The sequence below is a fragment of the Panthera pardus genome, unplaced genomic scaffold, assembly GCF_024362965.1.
Source record: "Panthera pardus isolate Hobbes unplaced genomic scaffold, ASM2436296v1 HiC_scaffold_3, whole genome shotgun sequence".
Classification (NCBI taxonomy): domain Eukaryota; kingdom Metazoa; phylum Chordata; class Mammalia; order Carnivora; family Felidae; genus Panthera; species Panthera pardus.
This window is the reverse complement of record NW_026526876.1, coordinates 34929246-34957185: the sequence shown is the minus strand read 5'-3', so window position 1 is coordinate 34957185 and position 27940 is coordinate 34929246. Positions and strand designations below refer to the sequence as shown.

The 27940-nt window shown below is 43.3% G+C and overlaps 2 protein-coding genes across 10 annotated transcripts in view; both read left to right on the top strand.

The window, feature by feature from the left end:
* Positions 1–24919, top strand: part of WIPF2 (WAS/WASL interacting protein family member 2) — a 50628-nt gene extending 25709 nt beyond the window's left edge. For 4 of the 5 annotated variants that reach the window (XM_019416071.2, XM_019416070.2, XM_053892838.1 and 1 more), the window contains 7 exons: positions 1078–1209; positions 7622–7754; positions 8474–8590; positions 8923–9579; positions 17897–18106; positions 19726–19827; positions 20074–24919. In XM_019416071.2, coding sequence (XP_019271616.1) covers positions 1147–1209; positions 7622–7754; positions 8474–8590; positions 8923–9579; positions 17897–18106; positions 19726–19827; positions 20074–20114 — 1323 coding nt within the window. In that variant the 5' untranslated portion in view covers positions 1078–1146 and the 3' untranslated portion in view covers positions 20115–24919. Of the gene's footprint in view, positions 1–1077; positions 1210–3826; positions 4095–7621; positions 7755–8473; positions 8591–8922; positions 9580–17896; positions 18107–19725; positions 19828–20073 lie in introns of those variants that run through there. The other variant, XM_019416074.2, reaches the window with a different exon arrangement.
* The window catches only part of CDC6 (cell division cycle 6), a 44930-nt gene continuing 37169 nt past the window's right edge, over positions 20180–27940 (top strand). For 3 of the 5 annotated variants that reach the window (XR_008418746.1, XM_053892836.1, XM_053892834.1), the window contains exon 1: positions 25040–25311. The gene's annotated coding sequence lies outside the window, so the exon portion shown is untranslated. Of the gene's footprint in view, positions 20295–25039; positions 25312–25754; positions 27934–27940 lie in introns of those variants that run through there. The other 2 variants (XM_019416064.2, XM_019416063.2) reach the window with 2 other exon arrangements.

The following is a 27940-nucleotide window of genomic DNA, read 5'->3' as shown; positions in this document are numbered from 1 at the left end:
ACGTGAAAACTTGCACAAGAATATTTATAGCAGCTATATTCATAATTGTTAAAACTTGGAAGCAGCCAAGGTGTCTTTCAGTAGGTGAATGGATAAACAAGCTGTTGCACATGAAGACAGTGGAATATTATTGAGCACTAATAAAGCTATCAAGCTATGAAAAGGCATGGAAGAAACTTAAATGCATATTACTAATAGAAAGAAGCCAATCTGAAAAAGGCTACGTATTATATGATTCCAACTATATGACATTCTAGAAAAGACAAAACTATGGAGACAGTAAAAAAGAGCAATGGTTAGGGGAAAGGAGGGATAAATAGGCAGAGCACAGATTTTTAGGACAGTGAAACTATTCTGTATGATGCTACAGTGGTATGTAGTTGTCATTACACATTTGTCCAAACAAAATACGTCACCAAGAGTAAGCCCTAATGTAAACTATGGACTTTGGTAATGAGGTGTCCGTTGTATCAAATGTTCCACTGCAGGATGTCGATAACGGAGGCTGTGTATGTGTGTGTCAGGGGAACAGGAATATATGGGTACTCTCTGTACTGTCTGCTCAATTTTGCTGTCAACCTAAAACTGCTCTTTTTTTTAATGTTTATTTTTGAGAGAGACAGAGTGCAGGTGGGGAAGGGGCAGAGAGAGAGGGCGACACAGACACAGAATCTGAAGCAGGCTCCAGGCTCTGAGCTGTCAGCCACAGAGCCCGACGTGGGGCTCGAACTCATGAGCCATGAGACCATGACCTGAGCCGAAGTTGGACACTTAACTGATTGAGCCACCCAGGTGCCCCTAAAACTAGTTTGTTTAAAAATTTTTGCCAAAATAAAATCAAAGAATAAAATGTTACAGAGACCATAGGTGGCCTATAAAGCCTAAAATATTAATATTTCTTACCTGACCTTCTACAGAAAATATTTACCGAACCCTAGACTATATCACAGAAGAACTAGGAGAAGAGTTGCTTGGTTTCTCTCTGGTATCCTGTCCTGCCTGGTCCCCTAAGTCCCCCTGAGTACTCAGTGTCTCTGATGGCAGAGTTGTTCTTAAGAATTTCCATTTCATTTGCAGGTATATGAGTGACCTAAAGCTGCAAATTAAAACGGAGAGAAAGCAGTATCAACTGCGAGCAGGGCAAGGATGCCAATTCCTCCTCCCCCTCCACCACCCCCTGGTCCTCCTCCACCTCCCACTTTTAATCAGGTATGTACTTCTTCCACCTGGCTATCTCAAAACCTTAATGGATACTTAGGGCTTCCTGGTGTAAGACATGGAGTACTCAAAGATACGTGGCATAGAAAGATGGAGAAAAAAATGCATGAAGTCTCTCCTCATTAACTGTTTCTGATTCTTGAATGGTCCTCTTAGGACTATAATGGCTTATCTTGGTTTTTTTTTTGGCCGGGTTCAGTATAAATGGAGATTTGGACAAGTCACATCAGAACAGGAACTAGTCTTTTGCCCCAAAACTATTCTACAAAGGTGAGCACAGCATTTCTCTGGCATTGTTGAGAAAAGGGACGGCAACTCCTGGTTGTTACTTGCTACTGTTTCATCTCCTTTTCTTCCACTCCAAACCAGTTCATCCTAAGGCGAAGTCCATTAAGTCTACTACACCATCAAAAAAGAAAGGAGTTTCCAGAAAATATTAGTACGAAGACTTAAAGGTTTGATAACAGAAGGAAAAAAAAGCAATGTGGCTTCTGAACCGAAGAGGCAACCATGTTTACTATATGTGGATTGTGATATCTGGTGTTACATGAGAAAGAAGCAACTTGGGTGCTTTCTCTCTCTCTCTCTCTCTCTCTCTCTCTTTTTTTAAGTAATTTTTACACCCAACGTAGGGTAGAATTCAAAGATCAAGAGTTTCATGCTCTACCAACTGAGCCAGCCAGGCATGCCTGCTTTATCTCATTTTTGTAAAATTTTAAAGCAAAAGAAACTTGAGGGAATGAATATCGTGTGTGTGTGTGTGTGTGTGTGTGTGTGTGTGTGTGTGTGTGTAGCAGATGAGAAATAGTGCCTGAAAGTGTCGGTGTAAGTGTGTCTTAGGTATTTAACAGATGAGAGGTAGTACCCCTAAGGAGGCAAAGTGACTTGCCTAGCTAATTTATTTTAGAACTAGGACTAGAGTTCAGGTCTGCCCACTTGTTTTTTTTCCGTAAGTTCTGGTTTTCAGACATTTTGTTGGAGGGTATGTATGAACCCTCTTTCTGGATGAAATTTTATGTGGAAGCCCAATAAGTGAGATGGAAAGCAGAGCTGCTCTGGTCATAGTGGGATTCAAGGACCCAAAGTATATCCTTGGATCTGTATAACTTCCTGGGTTAATGCTCTGCATCATGCTGTCTTAGTCATTTACTCAGTAGCCTTTTGTTGTGTACTTGACCATGTCAGAGACTTGGCTTGGCATACAACTTAGAAAATCCAGATAATTTTACTCCATACTTCTTTCTATATCGCGTGACTCTTTCCCAATAAGATTTATTTATGTAATTGAAAGAGAGGGAAAACATGCAGATAAGAAAAACAGATTAAAAATAATCTGTAATACCATTGGCCAGAAAGGACAATTTCTGCCTTCAAAGGCTCCAGCACAATGGGTGAAACAGACAAGTCAGCAGGCAAATTCCATGCTACACAGAGATAAATGAAGCCATAAAGGAGCAGGCCTCACCTACCGGCTCTGGAGGGAGTGGAGGCAGTCAGAGGCGGCTTCTAGTCAGGAGGTGATACTTGAGAGGAGTCTTAACAGATGAGTAGCATTTAGCCAGAAAGTGAAGAGTGAGGGCAGGCACTTGGTATTGAAGTAGAACGGAAGGGTGCTGATGTGTGGGAAAGCACACCCAGGATCGGATCATTGCCTGGAGGGGTGTGGTGGGAAATGAAGCTGGAGGCAGGCACAGGCTGAGAGGGTTTGGGTTTTTCTCCAGGCAGTGATAGGGAGGTAGTGTATTTTTAACAGCAGGAATCAACTGATTGGGTGCATTAGAAAAGTGTGGATAGTAGGTTGGGGTTGAGACTGGAGACAGAAGGCTGTTACAGTTGAAAATCGAGAGTTTTGCACTAAAGCAGCAAAGATGGAAGAAATGAAGATGAGAGACATTTAGAAAGTAAAATCTTTTTTTTTTAAGTTTGTTTATTTTGAGTGAGAGCAAGTGCGCGCGTGCATGGAGGAGGGGCAGAGAGAGAAGGAGAGAGAGAATCCCAAGTAGGCTGTTGCAGTGCTTGAACTCACTAACCCGTGAAATCATGACCTGGGCCGAAATTGAGTTGGATGCTTAACAAACTGAGCCAGCCAGGCGCCCCTAGAAAGCAAAATCTTAAAGAGTTGGTAACAGTTGTAAGACTGAGGAAGAGGAAGGAAGTTGGAATGACTCTAGTTTGGGGGACTGAATGTTGTTGATAAAGAGAAACAGGTTTGTGGAGGAGGATATGAACTCAATTTTGCATATGTTTAGTAATGTTTTAATAATTTTCTCTTTACAAAAGTAATGAGTAAGAAATTTATGAACTATGGCTTGGATGCCTGGCTGGCTCACTTGGTAGAACATGGGACTCTTGATCTTGGGGTTGTGAGTTTGAGCCCCATCGTGGGCATAGGATTTATTTTTAAAAGAAAGAAATTGGGGCTCCTGGGTGGCTCAGTTGGTTGAGCGTCTGACTATTGATTTCAGCTTAGGTCATGATCGTAGGGTCAGGGGATCAAGTCCCACATTGGGCTTTTAGCTGACAGCACGGAGCCTGCTTGGGAATCTTTTTCTCCCCCTCTCTCTGCCCCTTCCCTGCTCTCTTTCTCTCTCTCAAAATAAATAAACATTTAAAAAAGAAATGTATTAACTATGGATAAGTATAAAGATAAATATAAAGGATTATACTTAATTCAATGATTCATAATAGTTTTGTGTATATCCGTCCCCTCCCTTCCTCCCTTTTATCTTCTACTTTTTTAAAAAGGAGGCTGTGCTGTATATACATACTGATTGGTTTTGTTTTCTTTTCCCCTCCCCCACGCTGCTATGCGTACTGAGTTCTAATCTGCTCTTACTCATTAATACATCGTGAATGACTTCTCACATCATTAAATGGTTAGTGCTATCATTAAAAAAATTTTTTTTACTGTATTAAAAATGTGGAAAAAAATAGAGAATGCCAATAAAAATAGAAAATGTTAAACTATCAATAATTAACCTTTGTTAGCATCTTACGTTTTACATATTTATGATAGGAAAACTAGAAAATTCAAGTAAATATAGAGAAGTATTACCCCAAATTAACTTTTGTTAGTACCTGTGTATATCCTGCAGATGTTCTATATAGATGTACTTTGAAATTTAGCTACTGCTTTTATTGAGTTCTTTTTATACATCAGGCACTGTGATAAGCTCTTGAAAAATGTTTTTTTTTTTTTTATTTTTTAATGTTTATTTTTTTGAGGAGAGGGGGGATAGAGATGGGGGAGGGGTCCCTGAAGCAGGCTCTAGGCTCCCGAGTTGTCAGCACAGAGCCCAATGTGGGGCTCAAACATACCAACCTACCAACCACAAGATCATGACCTGAGCCAAAGTTGGGTGCTTAACTGACTGAGCCACCCACCCAGGCACCCCAAAAAGTGTTATTTCATTTAATTTTCAAAACTACCCTATGAGATAGGTTCTATTATTTTTCCTGTTCTATAGAAGAGAAAATGAATCCAAATCCTCTGAAGTGTATTGTTTTATAATCTTTTTTACTTGACTGTGTCACACATTTACTGCTGTGTAAAGATATTTACTGCCACATCTTGAAGAACTTAACTGGCATTCCCTTCTTTGCTTGTGCCATCAGTGTTCCCTTATTGAACTTTCGATTATTTTCAGTTCTTTGCTATTATAAACTTTTTTGCAATTATTAACATGTTTGTATACTTCTCTAGTTGTTTTTTTTTTTTTTTTTAAGTTTTCATTTATTTTGAGAGAGAGACACACACACACACACACACACACACACACACAGCATGAGTAGGGGAGCGACAGAGAGAGGGAGAGATACAGAACCCCAAGCAGGTTCCATGCTCTCAGTGCAGAGCCCAGCATGGGGCTTGAACCCATGAAGCCGTGGGATCCTGACCTGAGCTGAAATCGAGAATTGGGACACCTAACCGACCTAGCCACCAGGTGCCCCTCTACTTGTTTTCTTGAAGTTAATTCCTGGAGATAGAATTCTTGTGGTAGACTTTCTGAAGATGTTTGATACATAAACTACTTTCTAGAAAGATGATACTAATCTGTCTTACTCCAGGTGATACAAGAGTACCTGTTTCCCTGAATCATTATGACCACCATAAGACAGTTACTTGTTCTTCACATTTTTTTGAGCACCCTCAGTGTGTCAGGCACTGTACAACAGTGAGCAGTGGATGCTGCCTTCTGCAGCTAGCAGTCTCCTGTTAGAATTTTACCTTTTACCAGTTTCATTGGTAAATGATGATACTGTGTTTTAGCCTGAAAAATTTTTTTTTGTGGTTGAATTTTTTTCGTATATGCTGGTTCTCTGATTTCTTTTACGCAGTTCATATCCTTTGCTTATTATCCTGTTGATTTATAAGTCCTCTTTATGTTAATGCTGTATAGATTTAGGACATTATCTTTATGTGTTACAGATGATTTTTTCTTCCAGTATATCATCTGATTATATTCCTAAGTAAATAAAAGTCTTTCGGTCTTTCCCTATTTTAGTTGTCATATTCTTCCCTTTATGTGTTTTTCCATATAGTACTTCTGTGAGTTTTTTTTTTTTTACATTTACATTAAAAAAATTTTTTTTAATGTTTATTTTTGAGAAAAAGACAGTGCAGGTGGGGGAGGGGCAGAGAGAAGAGGGAGACACAGAATCTGAAGCAGGCTCCAGGCTCTGAGCTGTCAGCACAGAGCCCAGCACTGGGCTCGAACTCATAAACCTTGAGATCATTACCAGAGCTGAAGTTGGACGCTTAACTGATTAAGCCACCCAGGCACCCCTACATTTACATTTTATAACTCAGCTAGAATTTGTTTGAGAAGAAGTTGTGAGGTAGGGGTTTAACTGTATTATTTTTTCCCCAAATTAACCAGTTATTATCAGTAGCTTATATTTAATAATCAGTGCTTTCTGCACTGCTGAAATACACTTTTATTATTTCTTACATAGATCTAGGTTTGTTTATGGACTTTCTGTTTTGTTCCATTTATCTAGCTGTCTGTCCCTGTGCTCCCCTTGTAGTCGATTCTAGCTTTTGGTGGCGCAAGTCCTATTTTCTTAGTTTTTTTTCCCTCTGCTTAATCTTCCAGATGGATTTTAGAATCCTTTTTTTTAATGACTTCCAAAAAATTCCATTGTGTGGTTATTTTTAAAAGCTATATATTTAAAAATTTTGTAAGGAACATGGTATGTATGATGTGTTTCATTTTAGGTATATGTGGGATATTCATTTGGAGATGTCCTGGAGACATTGGCACACATGGGTATGAAGCTCAGGGCCAGAAGTGGTGATGAGATAGAAAGATTAGAGATACTAGAGCTTATCAGTGGTATTGAAACCATGGGACTGGATGAGCTTGCTTGGGGAGGTTTAGATGGAGGCTGAGGATAGGGCTCTGAAATGGCATTTAAGAGGTAGGTGGAAGGTGAAGAACTCAAAAATAAATATACAGGGGGGCTCCTGAGTGGCTCAGTCGGTTAAGCGTCTTGACTTTGGTTCAGGCCATGATCTCGTGGTTCTTGAGTTCAAGCCCCGCATCAGGCTCTGTGCTGACAGCTCAGAGCCTGGAGCCTGCTTTGGATTCTGTCTCCCCCTTGCTCTCTGCCCCTCCCCAACTCATGCTCTGTCTCTCTCTCTCAAAGATAAACAAACATTAAAAAAAAATTCAAGAAAGAAAAGTAAAGAAATATGTTGTTGGAAGAGACCATAGGGAAAGTGGGAAAGGCATGGGCTTTACACAATCAGACCAGCTCTGCATTTACTAACCATGTGACATTAACTTCTCTACACCTTCCCTTCCTCATTTTTGGAATAGGAATAATATGGTCTATTTTATAACATTGTTTAGAAGATGAAGTAACAGGGAAGCTAAGGTCTGTTAGTTGAGATAAGATGGGCATTTTAGAGTCAGTGTCTGGGTTTGGATCTTTGCTTTCCTATGTACTGGGTGCATGGCCTCAGGGAACTATTCAACTATTCACACTTTCCAAATGAGTAATGATAATACTTCATAAAAATATTTCAAGATTTAAATGAGCTAACAGAAGTAGCATGCTTAACTTGAGGCATAGTAGGGACTCATTGTTTGCCTTGATACGTATAAAGCATCTAACATACAAGCCCAGCACACAGGTACTTGGTGTTAGTGTAGGTCTCCTTTCAGAAGTTTCTTAACAGGAAGGAGACCACACCCTTTGCAGAAGGCACAACAGGGGAAGGACTAAGAAGAATGAAAGCGAAGAATGAAAACGTGCATTGGTAGTGATACTTGGCGCAGGGTCTGATTAGGTTAGAGGGGCATTAATGAAATCCAGTTTGGCTTAAGGTATTTATCCCAACCTTGTGGTGAAGGGAACTATTTAGGATGAATAGTTCTATTTTCCCCTCTCCCTCCAGGCAAACACAGAGCCGCCCAAGCTGAGTAGAGATGAGCAGCGGGGTCGAGGTGCCCTATTACAGGATATCTGCAAAGGGACCAAGCTGAAGAAGGTGACCAATGTTAATGATCGGAGTGCTCCCATCCTTGAGAGTGAGTCTAAGCTTCATTTCCTAGTGAGCCACCAGGGTCCCAGGATCAAGCTGGAGACTTGGCTGGCCTGTCATTTTTATTGTTGGGCCTTGAGTGGGAGAGTTTTGTCCTTTAGGAGAGTTTTCTTTGAATGTTCTTTGGCTGTCTTTGCCTCTGTTCATTTGAATATCTTAGAAGTTTCTTTTTTGACCTTTGGGAAGTGTTCTCTGGGGTAAGATTCTCTTCTACTATAACTAGTGCTTGTTAGGGTGTATCTTTGGCAGTTCTCTGAGGAGACCACTGTATTACTAAAAACCACTAAGTTGAAGCCAACGATGATTTCTATAATTGTCACAGGTGTCCATTCAGATAGGCCTCTGGAGAGTTGCTCACACCTGGGTCCCTGAGTCATTGGCCCCCTTACCATCTGGGACTTGGAGAGACACTCCTCTGAGCCTGTCTTTATCCTGGTTTTCCCTCTGCCTTTCCTAAATAAGGGAAGTTTGGCTTCTTTTTCCTTTTGTTCTTTCTCTTTCATCACAGTGTAGAATTTTATCTCCACATGAAGCTGTGGATCTGAGAGGCCTAGCAATTTTATTTTTAATTTAAATGCAAAGGCAAAAGCAAGATTGGTTTGTTTGCAAATTAAAGCCCAAATAGAGGAGGGGTTTCTCCTCAGGATTGACTTGGTCACCAGCTTGGAGCATGTGAAGTAAAAACCCTAATGGTATGCTTTCCAGAACCCAAAGGAAGCAGTGGTGGTTATGGCTCTGGAGCAGTTGCCCTGCAGCCCAAGGGAGGTCTCTTCCAAGGGGGAGTGCCGAAGCTCCGACCTGTGGGAGCCAAGGATGGTTCAGGTATCTGAGCAGTACTTTATTAGGATATTTCCCAAGTGCATTAATTTCTAACTAGTCCCAAGTGGGCCATCTAGGGTTAAGGCATGTGGTAGAGGTGGGAGAAAGGAGAAAAGGGAGCAGGGGAGGGGTTACAGAGTAGAATAAAGCCAAAGCTGAGGGATTAAATAAAAATGTGTTCATCTTGTATCAGCAGTATTTGTTAGTGGGCCCTGAACCTGAAACCAGATTAAAACCCAGAACTATACAGGCATTTACCTGCTACCATGCAGGTTACACTAAGGAGGCTGGGTGAAGGATATACTGACCAACATGTATGTATGTTGTATTTGTAGAGAACCTAGCTGGTAAGCCAGCCCTACAAGTCCCCAGTTCTCGAGCTGCTGCCCCAAGGCCACCGGTGTCTACAGCCAGTGGGCGCCCTCAAGATGATACAGACAGCAGCCGAGCCTCACTCCCAGAACTGCCCCGGATGCAGAGACCATCGTTACCGGACCTCTCTAGGCCTAATACCACCAGCAGTACAGGCATGAAGCACAGCAGCTCTGCCCCTCCTCCACCACCCCCAGGGCGGCGGGCCAACGCTCCCCCTACACCTCTGCCTGTGCACAGCAACAAAGCCCTAGCCTACAACAGAGAGAAACCCTTGCCGCCCACACCTGGACAAAGGCTGCACCTTGGTCGAGAGGGACCTCCTGCTCCACCCCCAGTCAAACCACCTCCTTCCCCTGTGAATATTAGAACGGGACCAAGTGGCCAGTCTCTGGCTCCTCCTCCTCCGCCTTACCGCCAGCCTCCTGGGGTCCCCAATGGACCCTCCAGTCCCACTAACGAGTCAGCCCCTGAGCTGCCCCAGAGACACAATTCTTTGCATAGGAAGACACCGGGGCCTGTCAGAGGCCTAGCGCCTCCTCCACCCACCTCAGCTTCTCCCTCGCTACAGAGTAATAGGCCACCACCCCCAGCCCGGGACCCTCCCAGTCGGGGAGCAGGTAAGTGCCTGGAAGCACCTTTTTTTTCTATTAGATGGAGAATTGAGTTAATTGTCTCATCCTTTTCTCCAAAGCTCTCCTTCAGCAATTGAAGAGAAAAAAAATTCACTTACTCATTCAATAAGTTTATTGAGTTCCTTTTTATGTGTCGGACTGTGTTGTTAGGGAAACAGCAATCAATAGAAAAGACAGAAGATTCCTGTTCTCTGGACAGTCAAGCAAATTAGTAAAAAAAAAAAAAAAAATTAGAGAAATACAAAGCAGAGAAGGAGGGGAATAGGATCTACAGGGTGGAGGGTGGTGGTGATATTTTTATTGCAGGAGTGGGGTATGAAGTGACAGTCTGGCAAAGACCTGAAGACAATAAGCTAAGCAGTTTCTGGGAGAACAGCTATTGCAAGCATTGAGAACAGCAAATGCAAAGGCCCTGAGACTGGGGACATCAGGGAGGCCATCTTGGCAGGACTAGAATGAGTAAGGGGAAGAGCGGCAGGACATGGAGATCAGGAAGCTAGATTTCCTCGAGAGAACACTGCAAGGCTTTATCATGACTGGGATTTACTTGGAGAGATGCAGAGCTACTGGAACCATGGGAACAAAGGAGAAGCATTGCTTCAGATTTTATTTATTATTATTTTTTAATTTTTAAAATGTTTATTTATTTTTGAGAGAGACAGAGAAAGCGAGGGAGGGGCAGAGAAAAGGAGACAGAATCCTAAGGAGGCTCCGTGCAGTCAGCACAAAGCCTGATGTGGGGCTCAAACTCACAAACTGACAACATGACCTGAGCTAAAATCAAGAGTCAGGATGCTTAACCCACTGAACTACCCAGGTGCCCTGTTGCTTTTGCTTTGAAAAGGATGACAAACTCCTGTGTTGAAAACAGACTGCATGAGGACAAAGTTGGCAAAGGAGACTCTTTCCGAGGCTGTTGCAATAGACTGGGCCACTAGGTAGGATCACAGCAGGTTTGGGGGAAGAAGACAGGTGTTCATTTCTGGACAAGTCAAGTTTGAGATCCCTGTTAGCCAAACACCAATTCATTATTTTCTCTTGGATGTCTGTCAGACTTTGAAGTTCAGGGGAGAGATCTGGGCTAGAGAAATTTGAATGATATTGAAAACCACGTGCTGGGTGAGCTCACCAGAGGAGCTGATCTAGGTAGAGAAGAGGTTGAGGCTTAAGGCCTGGGGTCCTCCTATATCACAGAGATATATAGTAGCGAGCAGAGGAAGCTGAGAAAGAGCCTCTAGTGAGGAAGAAAGAAACCCAAGAGAATGCTGGAAGGATGCCAGGATGGAGTCATCAGCTGTGTCCGGGGCTGAAAACAGAATGACATTGGTGTTAGCAACTTGGAGTCATTGGGGGTGCCGCAAACAACATGATACCCTTTAGAGTAGTTTCAGTGGAATGGTGGAGGATGAGGGTAAAAGTCTAACTGGGATGTGTTTGGGAAATCTGGAATAGGAGGAAAGGAATTGGAGATAGCAATGTAGAAATCTCAGTTTGCTTCAAGGGGAGTGGGGTGCAGATAAATGGAATGGTTGCTGGAGGAGGATGTGAGAGTGAAGGTTCGGACCCCTCCTCCCCATGGTGCAGTAGAAGCAGGGGAAATTGCTTGAGTAATGTCCTCAAGAAGGCTAAAAGGAATGGAATCTGATCCATAGGTAGGAGATTGGCCTTAGATAAGAACACCATTCTTCCATGGTAACCAGAGGGAAGGTAGAAAGCATAGGCATAGAAGCAAGTGGGTAGGTGGGTGTAGTGATAGGAACATGCGCAGAGTTTCTTCTGGTTTGTTTCTAATTGGCGAAATGGAAAGCAAGGATATCTGCTGTGAACAAGGGGTGGGGGGAAGGAGAGAGAGGGCATGAGTGGCTGTCTAGGGGTGTGCTGGGATAATCAGCAACATGAAAGGCCCACTCAGGGTTAGGAGCCATACACTCAAAGTGAGATTAGCACAGTGTGTGTCGAGCTGTGCATTTGCAGGTGCTGAGTGGGGCAGCATGGTATTTAACCAGGGTTAGCTTTTTTAGGCATGTGTGATACTAAGAGTGGGTCAAGGGAGCTAAGGGTTTAGGTCAGGGACTGATTGTAACAGTGCACCTTAGGCCTAAATTGGGTGAGCAGGAGACTAAGGAGCTCTCGAAAAGGTAGAAGAGGTTGTGTAATCTTTTTACAAAATAGCATGACTGAAAGTAGAGTGAGGTAGATCATGAAGCTCTCTGGTGCCTTCCTAGACCCAGGAATTTTGGCTCCCATGTCCTCTTGTATCATTGGACTTTGAGCCACACCCTCCACAAATGGCTTTTGAGCTTTTATTTTATTATTATTTTTTTTAGAGAGTGCATGAGCCAGGGAGAGGGGCAGGGAGAGAGAGAATCTGAAGCAGACTCCACTTCCATCATAGAGCCCAACTTGGGGCTTGATCTCACGACCCTGGTATGACTTGAGCCAAAATCAAGAGTTGGACACTCAGCTGACTGAGCCACCCAGTTGCCCCGGCTTTTGAGCTTTTAAACAGTCAGTCCTTGCTGATATAGATCATTGATGAAGAAATTAAGTCATCCAGAGGCCGTATAACCTGTGCTGCTGGTTGGTGAGGTACATAGAGATTTGTACTCTAGGAGCTGGCAGTCCAGCCTAAGCTGTCATATAGTACCTGGTACGTTCCTGATTCCATGTCTCCTTGGTTTTAGCCATAAGAATCCTGTTCCTAAGGTGGCCTTTGATTCTATAAAATTTAGGTTTAAAAAAAGTCTTTTTAACTTAGGGATTTAAAAAAAAACTCTTTAAGTAGAACCCATATCTACCTAACTCCATCCAGAAATAGAACTCAGTGGGTTGAACTGAGTAATTTTAATTTATTTCTCAATTTGATTCAATTTAATTTATTTTAACTAGGCTGTAGGCCTAAAGTGGGCCGTGAACTCACTACCCTGAGATCAAGAGTCACATGCTCTACTGACGTGAGGCAGCCATGCGCCCTGAACTGAATAGTTTTAAGTGTCTGTGTACTTCTTGCTTCCCACTTCTCAGTTCTTTCTTTGGGGTTTCTTTAGAAGAATGTGAAGCCTTGTTCTTCTGTCACTTAGCTATCACCAACTTTGAGGCCTGGTGGAGGCCTCAGCAAGCTTTCCTTTTCTTTTTTTCCCCTTTCAAATTTTAATTTATTTGTTTATTTTGAGAGAGAGGGAGGGAACATGAGTGGGAGAGGGGCAGAGAGAGAGAGAGAGAGAGAGAGAGAGAGAATCCGAAGCAGGCTCCCCACTGTCAGAGCAGAGCCTGATGTGGGGCAAATAAATAAACATCTAAAAAATAAATTGGGGGAGGTGCCTGGGTGGCTCAGTTAGTTAAGTATCCAACTTCTGCTCAGGTCATGGTCCCGTGGTTCATGGGTTTGAGCCCTGCATTGGGCTCTGTGCTGACAGCTGAGAGCCTGGAGCCTGCTTCCGATTCTGTTTCCCTTTCTCTGCCCCTCCCCTGCTCACTCTTGCACTCTCTCCCCTCTCTCTCAAAAGTAAACAAGCATTAAAAAAAAAACTTTCATATAAAAAATAGGGGTGTCTAGGTGGTTCAGTTGGCTCAGGTCATGATCTTGCAGTTTGTAAGTTCCAGCCCTGCTCCAGGTGAGCTCGAGCCCCACTTCAGGTGAGCCCCACTTCTCTCTCTCTCTCCCTCCCTCCCTCTTCTCTCTGCTCCTTGCTCACTTGCGCCCCCCATAAATAAATTAAATAAATTCAAGTTAATTAATAGTGTAATATTGGTTTCAGGAGTAGAATTTAGTGATTGGTCACTGACATATAAACATCAAGTGCTTAACACCCATTTAGCCCATCCCCCACCCACCTTCCTCTATCAACCCTCAGTGTGTTCTCTATCATTAAGAGTTCGTTAGGAGGGTGCCTGGGTGGCTCAGTTGGTTAAGCATCCAAATTCAGCGCAGGTCATGATCATCTTACAGTTTGTGGGTTTGAGCCCTGCATTGGGCTGCGTGTGGACAGTCAGAGCCTGGAGCCTGCTTTGGATTCTGTGTCTTCTTCTCTCTGTGTCTTCCCCAGCTCATGCTCTGTCTCTCTCTCTCAAAAATAAAGAAAACATTTTAAAAAGTTTTTAATAAAAAAGAATAATTTAAAAAGTCTGTTATGTTTTGTTTCCCTCTTCCCCCCCCCTTCCCATATGTTCATCTGTGTTGTTTCCTAAATTCCACACATGAGTGAGATCATACGTTATTTGTCTTTCTCTGAATGACTTACTTGGTTTAACATAATACACTCTAGCTCCAGCCACTTTGTTGCAAATGTCAAGATTTCATTCCTTTTGATGGCTGAGTAATATTCCTGTGTGCATGTGCGCGTCTGTGTGTGTGTGTGTACACACATCTTCTCCATTCATCAGTTGATAGACACTTGGGCTGCTTCCATATCTTGGCTATTGTGAATAATGCTGCTGTAAACATTGGGTGCATGTATCCCTCTTTGAATTTGTATTCCTTGGGTAAATACCTAGTAGTGTGATTTTTATAGGGTAATTCAATTTTTAACTTTTTGGGAAACTCCACACTTTTTTTCAGAGTGGCTGCACCAGTTTGCACTGCCACCAACAGTGTAAGAGGGTTCCCCTGTCTCTGCATCCTCGCCAACATATGTTGTTTCCTTTGGTGTTAATTTTAGCCATTCTGACAGGTGTGAGGTAGTATCATTGTGTTTTTGATTTGTATTTCCCTGATGATGAGTGATGTTGACTATCTTTTCATGTGACTGTTAGCCATCTGAATGTCTTCTTTGGAAAAATGTGTATTCATGTCTTCTGCCTGTATCTTAACTGGATTGTTTTTTGCGTGTTGAGTTTAAGTTCAACACTTATTTTGGATAGTTTATTTTTCAACACTATTTTGGATAGTAACCTTTTATCAGATATGTCATTTGTAAATATCTTCTCCCATTCCATAGGCTGCCTTTTAGTTTTGTTTATTGTTCCTTCTCTCTGCAGAAGCTTTTTATCTTGATGAGGTCCCAGTAGTTCATTTTTGCTTTTGTTTACCTTGCCTCCGGCAACTTGTCTAGGAAAAAGTTGCTCCAGCCAAGGTCAAAGAGGTTGCTGCCTATGTTCTTCTCTAGGATTTTGATGGTTTCCTGTCTCACATTTAGGTCTTTCATCCATTTTGAATTTATTTTTGTGTGTGGTGAAAGAAAGTGGTCCAGTTTCATTCTTCTGCATGTCAGTAACCAGAGCAACAGTTCTTAGAGTGATAATACTGAGAAAAAATTGAGGTATCTTAATCAGAGATCATGTCAGTATTGGCTCTCTTTGTTGTGTGACATTGGGCAGATCGCTCTGATTCTCTGGGTTTGTTTCCTCTTGTGTTCACAGTACCTTCAGAGGTGGTTGTAAATAAAAGTATGTATGAAAGTGCTTTGTAAACAATAGTATGCCGATAACTGTTAGTGGTTTTCCGCAAGGATTTCCAGGTAGTTCATGGATATATCTCTGTTACTCAATCATACTATGACAGTATTATAATGTAGTTTTGTTTCTATATGAATTATTTACATTTAAAAAAGCATGGAGCCTTTTGTCTTCCCAGAGTGCTCAAGGATCAAAAATTGCCACGTGTTGGTCCATAGTTTCTGAATTTTTTCTTTGCAGAGTAAAACACTATTTTTAAGGGATTTTTTTTTTTCTTTTAAGAATCAATACTACCCTTCCCTCAAAATTAGGTTTATCTTGGTCTACAAAAGGGTGATCTCCCACCGCAGGGTTTCTTTTACAAACTACTTCTTTCTTAGGGTCCTTGGGTCCCAGCTCTGTCACTTGAAACAGTCTTAAAATTGGATGTGACAAAGAGCCCAGAAACTTATTGGAGATGGCAGAACCTGGTTGGGATGCCTGGTCCCTCAGGGAGGGTGCCAGAGGAGCAAGCAGGCTGCTCTTGGTCCTGCTCTATTTGGCCGGTCTGGGTTGGCTATAATCACTGCCACCTGCCCAGTGTCTAGGTGGTGTCCTTTTGAGCCTGGCTAATGCTGCCTGTCTTACACTTCCTGGCACTGCCCTAGAGTAGAAACAGACTCTTAGGGCCCTGATAAATCTGGGTTTTAGAGAAATATTTTGAGGGTGACCTGAAAGGGCTTTGGTTTGGGCAGATTTGGAATGCAAATAAGGTTCAGAGATCTGCTGCTAGGTGCTATTAAGGAGATTTCTCTTTTATTATTGCCTCTAATAGCCCCTGTCATACTTAAACCTTGAAAAGAGGGAGACATTCAGAGTGTATTTTAGGAGAATTGCAAACCAACATTTACTGGGCCTACAGTGCTGGACCCTTTGTCTACATACATCATCCCATTACTGTTTTATGCTTAGCTGTGGTCACTCTACAGAAATTCTGACAGTAATTTAGAAGGAATAAATTGAAGATACACTCTTGGGGTACCTAGCTGGCTCACTCAGTAGAGCATGTGACTCCAAGGGTCATGAGTTCAAGCCCCACATTGGGCATAGAGTTTCCTTAAAAAACAAACAAACAAACAAACAAACAAAAAAAACACTCTTTCTCACTAAACTAGTGTTAAGCTGAGTTGTCTCTCCATGTATTATTTAGGTAACAGCTATTTATTGGATATGGCATTGGGGCCAAAAGACACACTTCCATCTCAGTGGGTTACAAATTTTGGGGGGAGATAAAATACATAGTACTTGGTGGTAGTTATGAAAAGCAGAGTGGGCACAGTGGAAAGAGCAGATGTGTGCTGAGTCTGTTAGATCTATGGCCTCAGACAAACAGGCTGAGTCCCAGTTTCCTCATTTGTGAAATGGGGATAATACCACATAATTTGCAGGAGAGACTGAAGAGTTTTTAAAGATTTAATGCATATAAAGTGCTCAGGACAGTGCCTGGAATATAATGGAAATGAAATAAATGGTAGCTACTATTTTTGCTAGTTAATGAAAAGAATAGAATAATATAACATAAACACCTTAGAACCTATCCAGTGATATTGACATGTCTTCAGACGTGTTTTTTATGTTCTACTTAGTGGCACATTTTTGCCTTTTAAGAGTGAATTTGATTTTTGAAAAGACGTAAGTACGAATATTTTTGTTGGTGGTGGTATGACCTCAGAAATGAGATATGAACATCATATAATATTTATGGATGTGTCTGATTAGAAACTGGGTTTGGAGGCAATTCCCAAAGAGGCATTCCCAATTTTTTGAGCAATTAGATTATCATTAGAGATATGTAACTTCTGCAGATGAACATACTAAACATATTTTGAGAATCACTCATTTTAGTATGTACTACTAAGTGTTAGAATAAATGACAGAGTCTATAAATGCTGTGGGAGAACAAAGAAGAGGGGATTAGAATAGAGTGCATTGCTTTGGGAAAGCCTGTAGAAGATAGGACTTGAGTTGAACCTTAAAGGAGAGGTAGGGTTTGGCAGTAAGGGAAGAGGGATGGTATTTCCGAGTCTTTTGGGCCAGTCACAAGAGCAAAGCGTATGTAGTTTGGTTTAGTCAGCAAATGTTGATTGCCTACCTAACTGTGTGCTGTACATTTGGCTGAGCTTGGGAACTCAGATGAATGGACAACTGCTCTGACTTAGTGTCCTGGGGAAGAGGCACATAAAATGAACAACTATAATACAATATAGTAGTGTAGCAGAGAGGTGGTACAGAGGCAACAGTGTGAGTGTGGAAGAGGGGCACCCAACCCAGCCTTAGGAATCAAGCAAGGAAGAGGAGATGGTGAGATCAGGCTGACTGCTGTGGTAAGTTACTGTGTAAGAAAGGAAGATGATGGGATGAGACTCTGCTGGGGTTGAAGCTAAGGATTTGAAACTTCATGATATAGGAAATGCAAAGTCCTTGGAAAAGTTTGAGCAAGTATTTGGGGACATTAGTGAGTTGGTATGCAGAATGGATTGGCATGATAAGAGATGAGAAGCAAGGAGGACATTTGGGAAACTTTTTGCAATAAAACAGGCTAAATACGAGAAATCTTTGAATTAGAAATGTGGAGGAAGGCGTGGAAAGGCAGGGAAAAGAACACGAATAGGCAGAGTTCTTGGCTGACTCGTCACAGGAAATGAAAAAGGTCACACATTCATTCTGAACTTTGGGATCTGATAGAATGTTGCTGCTGTTAAATAGGGGTGACAGGAGGGTGAGTATGATACTTGACATGCTGCCCGGGTGCTCACAGAGCCTGGCTCTTTGGGAAGGCACCAAGACATTTCGTGTGTGTCTCTTAACCCGCCCCCCACTCCTCACCATCTCTGCATCGCAGTCTAACTGCTTTGGATTTTCATTGCAGCTCCTCTACCCCCACCACCCATGATCCGAAATGGTGCCAGGGATGCTCCCCCTCCCCCACCACCATACCGAATGCATGGGTCAGAACCCCTGAGCCGAGGAAAGCCCCCACCTCCTCCCTCAAGGACGCCAGCTGGACCACCCCCTCCTCCTCCACCACCCCTGAGGAATGGCCACAGAGATTCTATTACCACTGTCCGATCTTTCTTGGGTGAGTAGCAAGCTGTTTTAGTCTCACAGTTCCTGTGGTGACTTCACTAATTCCAGTGGCCACTCTACAATGGGAATGGTCACTGGGTACCCTTTGTTGACAGCAGTTCTTCTCCTAACTTCCTCTCGGACTTCTGGGCCTTTGCAAATTGACATGCCTTTCCTTTTGCAAATTCTAGGCATGATTGCTTTGGAAGAGATTGAAGTAAAATCAGTAGGTGTTGTGTTAATAACTCCAAAGCCACTCTCTTGCTCCCCAAGGATCATTTGTGATTAACTTTTAGGTCAGAGACTTTATCCTCTTCAGGATTATTCAGGCAGGAATTATGTATCTTCCTAGGAAGGAGAGGGCCTTTCTGGACCTTTAGAAAACAAACAAAACACACCACTGTACACCACATTAATCTAATAATACAAAGCCACTGCCTAGCTGTGTTACTTTGAGGAAGCCATTTCATTTCTCTGGGCCCCGCTTCCCTCATCTATGAAATGAGGGGGTTGAGATCAGGAGTGTATCATATTTAACTTTTCAAGGTTATAAATGAGTCTTAGGCCCCACCTAAGAGGTTCTAATTCATTAGGTTTAGAATGGAGCCCCAAGCAAAGGTTGTCCATAGGGTTTTCTCAGACCCTCTGTTGAGGACCCCTGGAAAGATCTATACAGCCCCATTCGACCCTAACACTCTACATTCTTTAATGGTTAACTCTTACCCACTCCTGCTCTAGTCTTTTCCTAATAGGTGGACCAGGGTTTTTGGAATGTGAGTGAGTCACGCCCATAGAAAATTTGAGCCGCCTTGTAGAAGGGCCATGGAAAGTGGGAGTGGGGGCCGTGAGAGGGCTCTCCCAACTGTGTCGTAGAATTTAAATGAGGGTAATTTGGACCAGAGGGGAATTATCTGGTCAGATCTCTCATTAGCTCATGACAAAAATTCCCGTTTTAGGTTAATGTCTACCAATCTGTAGATTCAGTTCAGTTGGTTTCCCATGGTGACAGTCTCTAAGATGACTGAAACAGAACTGTATTTCTTTCTCTTCCCATGCAAACAGCTGGGCTCCTTTCATGTTAAGTGTGTGGTTTTTGGTGGAAAGATTTGAAGAACCAATTCAAAGATTGATTCCCTTTCATTAGAAAGAGCCTTTCATTAGAAAGATTCTTTTCATTAGAAAAGAGCCTTTAAGCACAGCCTCAGCATATGAGGTGCCTAGAAAGATGCTCTTGAGGGGCGCCTGGGTGGCGCAGTCGGTTAAGCGTCCGACTTCAGCCAGGTCACGATCTCGCGGTCCGTGAGTTCGAGCCCCGCGTCAGGCTCTGGGCTGATGGCTCGGAGCCTGGAGCCTGTTTCCGATTCTGTGTCTCCCTCTCTCTCTGCCCCTCCCCCGTTCATGCTCTGTCTCTCTCTCTGTCCCAAAAATAAATAAAAAACGTTGAAAAAAAAAAAAAAAAAAAAAGAAAGATGCTCTTGCTGGCCTCCAGAACCTTGGTTTAGTGGGCCAGGCGGGCCCCTCATCGTCCATCAGAATGCACGGGAAATTAGCAAGGGGAGGGTCAGAAGTGGTACGGAGTATGTGGGAGCACATGAAAGAGTGATAGGAATTAATTTTTTGTTCTTTTCCCAGATGATTTTGAGTCAAAGTATTCTTTCCATCCAGTAGAAGACTTTCCTGCTCCAGAAGAATATAAACACTTTCAAAGAATATATCCCAGCAAAACAAACCGAGGTGAGAAGAGCAGCCATGAAAGTTTTTCCATAATTCCATTGAATGTAGAATTGGTGTGTTTTTCTTAGGTTAAAATTTGCTTCTCCTCACCAGTGTTTTCTTAAGAAAACAAAGATAACAACAAAACCAATCCCTAAATTTTAAAGGTTAGCTTAAAGAGCCTGTCTCTTATTTCAGGAATGTTTGGGTTATTCAGGGTCTGGTGGTTGACCTTCTGTGTGTGGTTTTCATTTTTATATTTTTCAGCTGCCCGTGGAGCCCCACCTCTGCCACCCATTCTCAGGTGAAGCCTGGGTTGGTCCTGTTCCTCAGGATAAGGATGGACCCTCTCCTGTGCTCAGATGGTCCCTTCCATTCCCCTGAAACCTGCATGAGAGCTCCTGACGTGTTTCTCCAGTGCAACCCACCTCTAGACACCAAGCATCCTCCCCACTCACCTCCATCTATGCATCTCGTCTCTAGACTTGGTGATTGGACTCTTTATATTGACAGGAGGGTCTCAAACCCTGCATCCATCCCTCCTCTTGCAAGCCCTGCTAGCCAGATGAGGAAAAAGCTTCCATGTCTCCTGCTTTCCTTTTGGGGAAAGGTGCCTTGTTGTGATGAATGAACTCATTGTTGGGGCAGGGTGGAGAATGGTACTCCTACCTTCTCCTACCCACAGTGGGGGAAGCTTGGCGAGTATATTCTATTTCATCATTCAGGAGGCTGGCATGGCCAGGACTTCTGGGGGGTGGGCATTTTTAGTGAAACAGGAAAGGAATTTGCAGAGAAGTGATCTGTTTTAAAGGTCATGTTTGAAAAAAGGGCAAAGAAACAGTTCTGCTTTCTTTTTAGGGGTATTTTGGTTTTGTTTTCACCCCACCCCATGCCACCACCCCAGGGAGAAGTTGGATATTACAAATACTAAATACTAATCAGTTGAACTAAACATCTAATAAGAAGAGAGGGTGAAATAAACTGGGGATCCTTTTAGAGCTAGTCAGTTTCTGTGCAGCAAAGGGACCAGGAGCCATTTGCATCCTCTGGGAATCCCTGCCCATTTGCCCATTTCCTCAGGGTGCTGAGGCTGAGGGATGTTTTTCCTCTCTGCACTGCCCACTCCCTCAAGAGAAAAGTCCCATTTTTTCGTTCATTACAGATTCACATACTCCAAAAACCTGCAATGGGAGATGGGAAGATAAGGCCTTGGCCTTGACACCTGGCCCTTTTAGTCCTGCTCAGAAACTTCAGCCCCTCATGGGTGCTCCAGGATGACAAGGGAAGGGTGAAGCACCTCATGGAAGGGATCAGCTCTGTGGACTTCGAAGGACTTTAAGGCCTACTTATTCCAAAGTTCATAGCCCATCTGGCTGAGTATGTTCTTTCTGTTCCTTTCTCCACCACTCTTGCCTTCCCAAGACTGAAGGGGTTATACAACCAAATAGAGAAGGGTGAGGAAGCTTATGGGGATAGTCAAAGATTCCTCTGTGCCAAGAAGCACAAAGACTTTGGTGAGGTGTGCTTCAGTCCAGTTGATCTTCCTTGGCAGTCAGCAATATGTTTCTTTGTCTTCCAGTCCTGGTTAAAGGGCACAGAGGAAATGGGTCCCAATCTAGGTAGGAACTGAGCTTGGATGGTGCGACAGGGACTTCACCATTCTCCAGCAGCAGGATGGGGCTCCCTGGGTTCTACACATGGGTTGGTTTGGTTTGCTACAGCTCTTGCCAAGTGCAGAGACTGCTCAAAGCTTGGAGTTAGAGCAGGAGAGCCAGGGCTATTCCTTGAAATGGATGGGGAGAGTCAATTAACAATTATCACCAGGTACATCAACAGGCTTAAACTGCCTTAGGGACCTCTCTAATCTGTTAGATCACAGACTAAGGATCTGTGCCTGGTGCCCAGTGAAACCCAAGTCTTCCCAGTGCTAGATGGGAGAGCTCTCACCTTGGGTTATTTGTATGGGGTCTGCTATCCTCTGCCATCCCCTGGACTACATTGGGCCTTGGGACAAACCATGGTGAGGTCTGTCACCAAACTTTTCTAATCATTCTCTTTATTGTTTTTATTTTCAAATCTGTTAGCAGTTACCTCCCAGCAGTATATCCCTAGCATCCTGAAGCCAGGATAGCTGAGACAGGGCACTAGTGGAGGGAAAAAGAGTTACAAGAGTTAATTCTGCAGCAGAGTTCCAGGGAGATGCTGACCAGTTACTGAACTTGGACTGTGAAGTCTTCCCATTTGTTTTTGAAATGGGAGTTGATGCCTTTTGTACAATGTTATCAAAGTATATCTTTTTTTTTTTTCCTCCTTTACTCAAACATAGAGCATCAAAATGAGTATCACAAGTAAAAGCCAAACCCCAGCTTTTCATTGGGGCTGATAATCCTCCTCTGTGACCTGCTATCCCTCATATTCCCCAGCATTTGGGCTGTGTCACATGGGTATTGATTGTATTCTCATTTTCTTGGCCTCATGAAAAAAGGCCTGGGCCTAGATCTAATCAGAGGGATTTTCTTCTTGAGAGCATGTTGATGGCACAGTACCTATTTAAATGTCTTTTGCCTTATACGTTATTTGGTCCCTCTGTTAATAACAGATTTATTGTCATGTATATTTACTATTGAAGAATGGGAATGTGATCCTCATAGTTATTGATCTATTTTATATGTTGTAAAAAGCTTGTAAAATAGATTTAAGGTGGGCTGGCTGCAAGAGCACTAAAACTTCTCACCTTTTAAACTGCTCTTTTTATCTGCTTGTGGGAATTTTGTCTCTTCAGTGGAAGATTGGGTGGTCTCATGTTGAGACTATTGCCCAGTCCCATTAACCCCCTTATTCCCTCCCAGAAGGAAGAGACATTGCCTAACTAAGCATCAGGAATCTGTTAAAAGCCCTTGTGCGGGTTTGGTTTTATGATGTTTTTCTCTAGTGGGAAAAACTTAATTGTTTCTTTCCACCCTTTCTGGGAAGCAGAGCAGTGGCTTCCAGGTTTTTAAATGAGCTAGATGCCCCTCTTCCCTCTTTTTTGGTCACCAGACCTGGATCGAATCACTTTGATATTCCAGGTATGGTTTTTTTCTGTTGTGGGGATTTCCTCCAGCTGCAGAACCCTATCATCCTCACAGCGTGGGCTCCCAGAGTGTGGGTTTAGGGCTACCCCACCTGATGGATGTGAGGCTGCTGTCTCCAGAAATGCATCCCAGCACTCCTAACTGGCAAACGCAAGGAGACTAGCCGCTGGCCATTGCACTGGGGGCATTCCCTCCCCCGACAGCTTCCCAACTTGAAGCCCAGATTTACCTCCAGGGAGAGGTGAGAAAAAATTGTAAATAGACTTGCTACAGAGCAACTCAGGGTTGGGGTGTGTTTTAATTCTCCTGATCACTTGAAATAATCTGTAGGCTGAGTGCTTATGGGAGTGGGGGAGAAATGTGACTCCAGGGTCCTTCCCTTCCGCAAAGCTCTGGGGGTGGAGTACAGGGCATCTGAGGCCCTTTGATGGCACTACACTGAGCTGTCTGTCCTTCTGGAAACCCAACCTACGATCAACTGCAAATCCAATTCTTCACATTCCAGTTGTAGCCTTTCTTTCCCTACTGAATCTCAGTCCCTGGCCATGTGGTCAAGGTGGCTTTCTGTAAGACACCCTGATTTAGGGAATGGAAGGCATTACAAGTCTGCCTTCAAGACTCATCTCTTAAAAGCAAAATGTAACAAAATTACAGCCACCTTCAAGATACATACAAAAAGAAGGATAACTTTAACTGAAGGAAGGATTTGGTTCCATTCAACTCCACGGTCATTGTGCCTTTACTTGTCTTAGAGTTCTCTGCTTTCTTCCTCTCTCCCTTTGAAGCAATTAAAATCTTCCTTGATAACTGCTGTTTCCTTCTTTCTACTCTTGTTTCTAACAGCTTAGTGGGTTTCCTCTAATTGTCTTAAATCTCATTCCACTGGTGGCAGAGGGGCCAAGCCTTCTTTTCTCATGTCTAACCTTTGTCCTTTCCCACGGGGACCAGTGTGAAAGTCATAGTCAACACTGAATAAAAGACTAGAGTGACATGTGTGGCGTGCGTGAGTGTGTGTGTCTGTCCATCTTTGCGTGTGGGTCAGTTTATTTTCTTTTTAAAAAATAATTTATTGTATGACTTATTTTGGAGTTCTACTCCAATTACAGTGCTCCCTCACCCAATTAGCAGTGATTTTGCCCCCTCCCTCCCCACAATGTATAGTCTGGTCTCAGGTTGGATTCTTTGGTACATTTCTTTCTTCTGGATGCCGTGCAGTTTAATTAAACCTTGCTTAAAAACAAAAACCTGAAAACTGTGTACTCTTGTCTGGAACGCCGCCTCAAGTGGTGGCATAGAGAGGGGAGAAAATCTGTTGCCTTCAGTGAGTGTAGTGGTTTGACTAGGACCTCTGAGAAGGGAGATGCACTGACTTGGGCGGAAGCATCTGGTAGCTGGAGGGGTTTTCCCTCCTCCCCTCTTGCTGTTTTGAATACCACAGTTCATTAGCCATGCTCACCTGGGTGATTCTGATAGATTTGGTCATCAGTGTTTGCCACCTACCTGATTTCAGGGGACCCAGGAGATGCTCTGGCCTTGTCCTCTCCTTCTATCTCTTAAGCTTCTTTCTACCTGTGTTGCATGGCAGTCTCAGACTGAGGTATGGAAGAAACGGTGGGGGCAGAGCAGACATACTGTGCGTGTCTATTTTTATTGGTTTTTTTTTTTTTTTTTTTCCCCTTTCCTGCTTTTTGCATTGAAATCTTAGCTGGCTTTCTTGAACTTTGACTTGGGGTGTAAAAACTGAACCAGACATTCTCTGCTTACTGTGGTCAGCTGACATAATCACCACCAAGACTTAATGAGCTTACCTTGCACTTTTCATCACTAGGAAAGGTCTTGAAATTATTTCCCATACTGATTCATTATGGGTGTGTGTATGAATCACTTTCACATAATTTTAGATATGAAAACATGTGAGAGGGAGGGGGGAAAGGCCTCCTTTCATTTTCATCCATACTTAACAGATTGGCTGAATCCCTGATTATTTGACCCATCATTGTTATTAATATGATTAATAAACTACCTATTTATTGATTTAATTGTTCCTCCTGTGACTTTAAATAGCCCTCAAATAGATTTTGTGTGAATGACCCTCAGCTTCACTTCCTAACCCTGTAAGGTTTTCTCTGTCCTGTTGAGATGGTATTGCTAGTCTGTGTGTATGTGTGTGTGTGTGTGCGCGCGCGCGCATGGGTGCACACACAAGGATGTTGTGCACTGGATGGGTCCTTCCAGTGTGATTTGATTCCTTCCCTCATGCTACTGTGTTATCAGTTAAGCAGGTGATAAGGACTCCAGTGTGTCAACTGTCATTATTACTAAGACACAGCTGCTTACTGTGAATGTGCCTGTTTAAGTATTTCCTGGCCCCGCCCAGCCACAGCTGCAAGGATGCTGCCTGCCTCTGACTTCTGTTGCTCTGCAGACAGAGGTAAGAGAAGGAAAATGTCAACCTCAAGACCCTAACCACCCCAGAGGAGAACTACAGGGAAATGCTTCACGTCTGACATCATGACAGCACTGGAGCCCAGTCTGGATCATTTTTACACATAATTGAATTAATTTTCCACTCCTAGGTTATGGGGTGTGAAATTTAAAGGACTCTATGCTATCCAGCCACAAAAAGTGTTCATGAAAAAGGTGGATATCCAGTTGGCAGGAATGTCCTTTCCGTTCTTTCAGCAGGCCCGTATTGTATACTTTACTCTGCCAGGGACCTACAATATGAAGATGAATAGGACACGGTCTTTGCCTCCAGGGAGCTCAGAGTCTAGGAGGACACTTCAGGACAGCTGCCAGGAGAAACCTATGTAGCTTATTAAAAGGCTTTATGACAGCCAGGGAGGGAGGATGGTGTGTGTCATTCCACACAGAGGAAACAGCAAGGACAGAGGCACAGAAGCAAGAAACTGGTGGCATGTGCAGCATGTTCCTGTAGTATCGGAAAGGGAGAGCTTCATGTAGGTAACCTTTTAGGGACCTTTCAATCCAGACATTCTGTGATTCTCTGCCTGCTTCCACGGTGGTCATTTAATCTTGTAGGCTTATTTTGGACCATTGTTTTTCTTCCTGGTGAGTGTTTTCATAGCCTGCAAGATGTATACATTAAGTACTCATTGCTTCCTGGGCTCCCTCTAGCCCACTGTAACTGAGGGAGGTTGTTTGCCACTACCCCTTAAAGCTGGCTGGACACATGTTTCCATTTCAGGTTATTAAGGACAGTTCTTAGGTGGCCAGGTTATCAAAATACATGAACAGTAAATGTTGCTTCCCGGGTTTTATCGCTCTATTAAGAGATCAGAAATACCATCAAGTCAAAAAGCCTCCATTCTACGGTAACACTTTTCCATTCACGTCAGTCTCTTCACTTAGGGTTTCCAGCTCCTAGAGAGCCTTCCCAAAATGTGCTCCTTCACCATCTCTTCCTATTTATTTACTTTTGAAGTTTTATTTAAGTGATCTCTACACCCCACGTGGGGCTTGAACTCACGGCCAGAGATGGAGTCATAAGCTCTTCTGACTGAGCCAACTAGGCACCCCCATCCCTTCCTATTTAGAAGTACACAGAAGGTTTCTTACTTAGGACCTGCATCTAATACCTCCCCCTGTATTTAAGTGGTCAAGAATTTGATCTCCTGTCAGACTTCCTGAGTTCAAATGCCAGTTTTTCCACTTACTGGTTGTGTGACTTTGGGCAAATTTACTCAAGCCCTCTATTTCAGTTTCCTCATTTGCAAAATGAAAATAACACCAATTTTATGCGATGTTTGTGAGAGTAAGGTGATGATAGGTAAAATACTTGAGGTCAGTGCCTGGCATACACTTAAACACTCAGTATTTGTGCTTTATCTCCCGTATGAACTAATTATAATTAACTGATGATTGTAATACCATTGGTTCCTATTTCTCAGCTTCATTGCTCTATTTCATTTGAAACTAAAGAATGAAAGATAAATGCCTGCCATCACCTAGAATTGGGTTTTGGCCTTCAAGGGAACCTGAGGTTATTAGCTTTGGAAGCCGGCCTGTAAATTACTCCTTTAATTTATATTTTTCATTAAAAGCTCAGCTTGCCTCTTCTTCTATAGGGGTCTTCTCTGGCCCTGAAACCCCAGTGTTTAGCCATAAAATAAGGTTTTAAAATTAAGGGTCCATAATTCTCTCAGCTCCCCACAAGGTGTGGATTAATGGAATTGATAAGAAGGTGCACAGGATGTTATTTTTAACAAAAGCAAAGGCCTGGCCCTATTTCTTATCTTTGAAACACAAATCAAGGAGATACTGCGATTGAAGTGTATTGTATTTATGTATGTATGTGTAGAGCTTTACAAAAAAGACCTCGGTTTGGGTGTCAGGAAATCTGGGTCCTAAGCTCTTCATCGCCACCAAGATGCTGTGACCTCTAACCCTCTGCACATTCGCTTTGTGACTTGCAGGTTGAACATTAGGTAAGTAAAGCGCCTAGTATCACGCCTGGCACACAGAACTGCCCCCCCCTTCCCCTGTCATGACAGGTAGTAGGTCTCTGAAAATGCATACCATTAGGATAATGAAAATGGGTACGTGCGCCAGTGAGAAGGGGCAACCACATCTCTACACCTCCCACGGAAAAATGAGCATGGAAACAGAGTCGCGTTGAAGCTAAGACTACACTTCCCGCTGCCCTTTGCGGCCGGCTCGATTTGCCTTACCCAGAATCGCTCCCTCCGCAACCTTGCGTCTTCCCGCGGAGGCCCCGGATGTAGAATCCCTCTCTGCTCGATGGGCGTGGCCTGGCAGTGGCTCTGAGACCTGGGGCTCTCTTATTGGTTGTGGTCCTTCCGACTGGATTGGAAGTGAAGGAGGGGGCGTGGGCCAAGGCGCGCGGCGGTCTAGCGACAGCCAATCAGAAGCCTGGTCGGGCTTTGGCGGGAGGCGGTAAAGCTGCGGCTTTGCAGATTTGGCGCGAGTGCGGCTGGGCTTTACTGCAGCTGGTGTGTAGTTTATTCCGGAACTTGCCCTGAAGAATCCCAGAAGCCGTGTGCGAGAGACGTGAGAAAGAGCCAGCACTGAGGTACTCA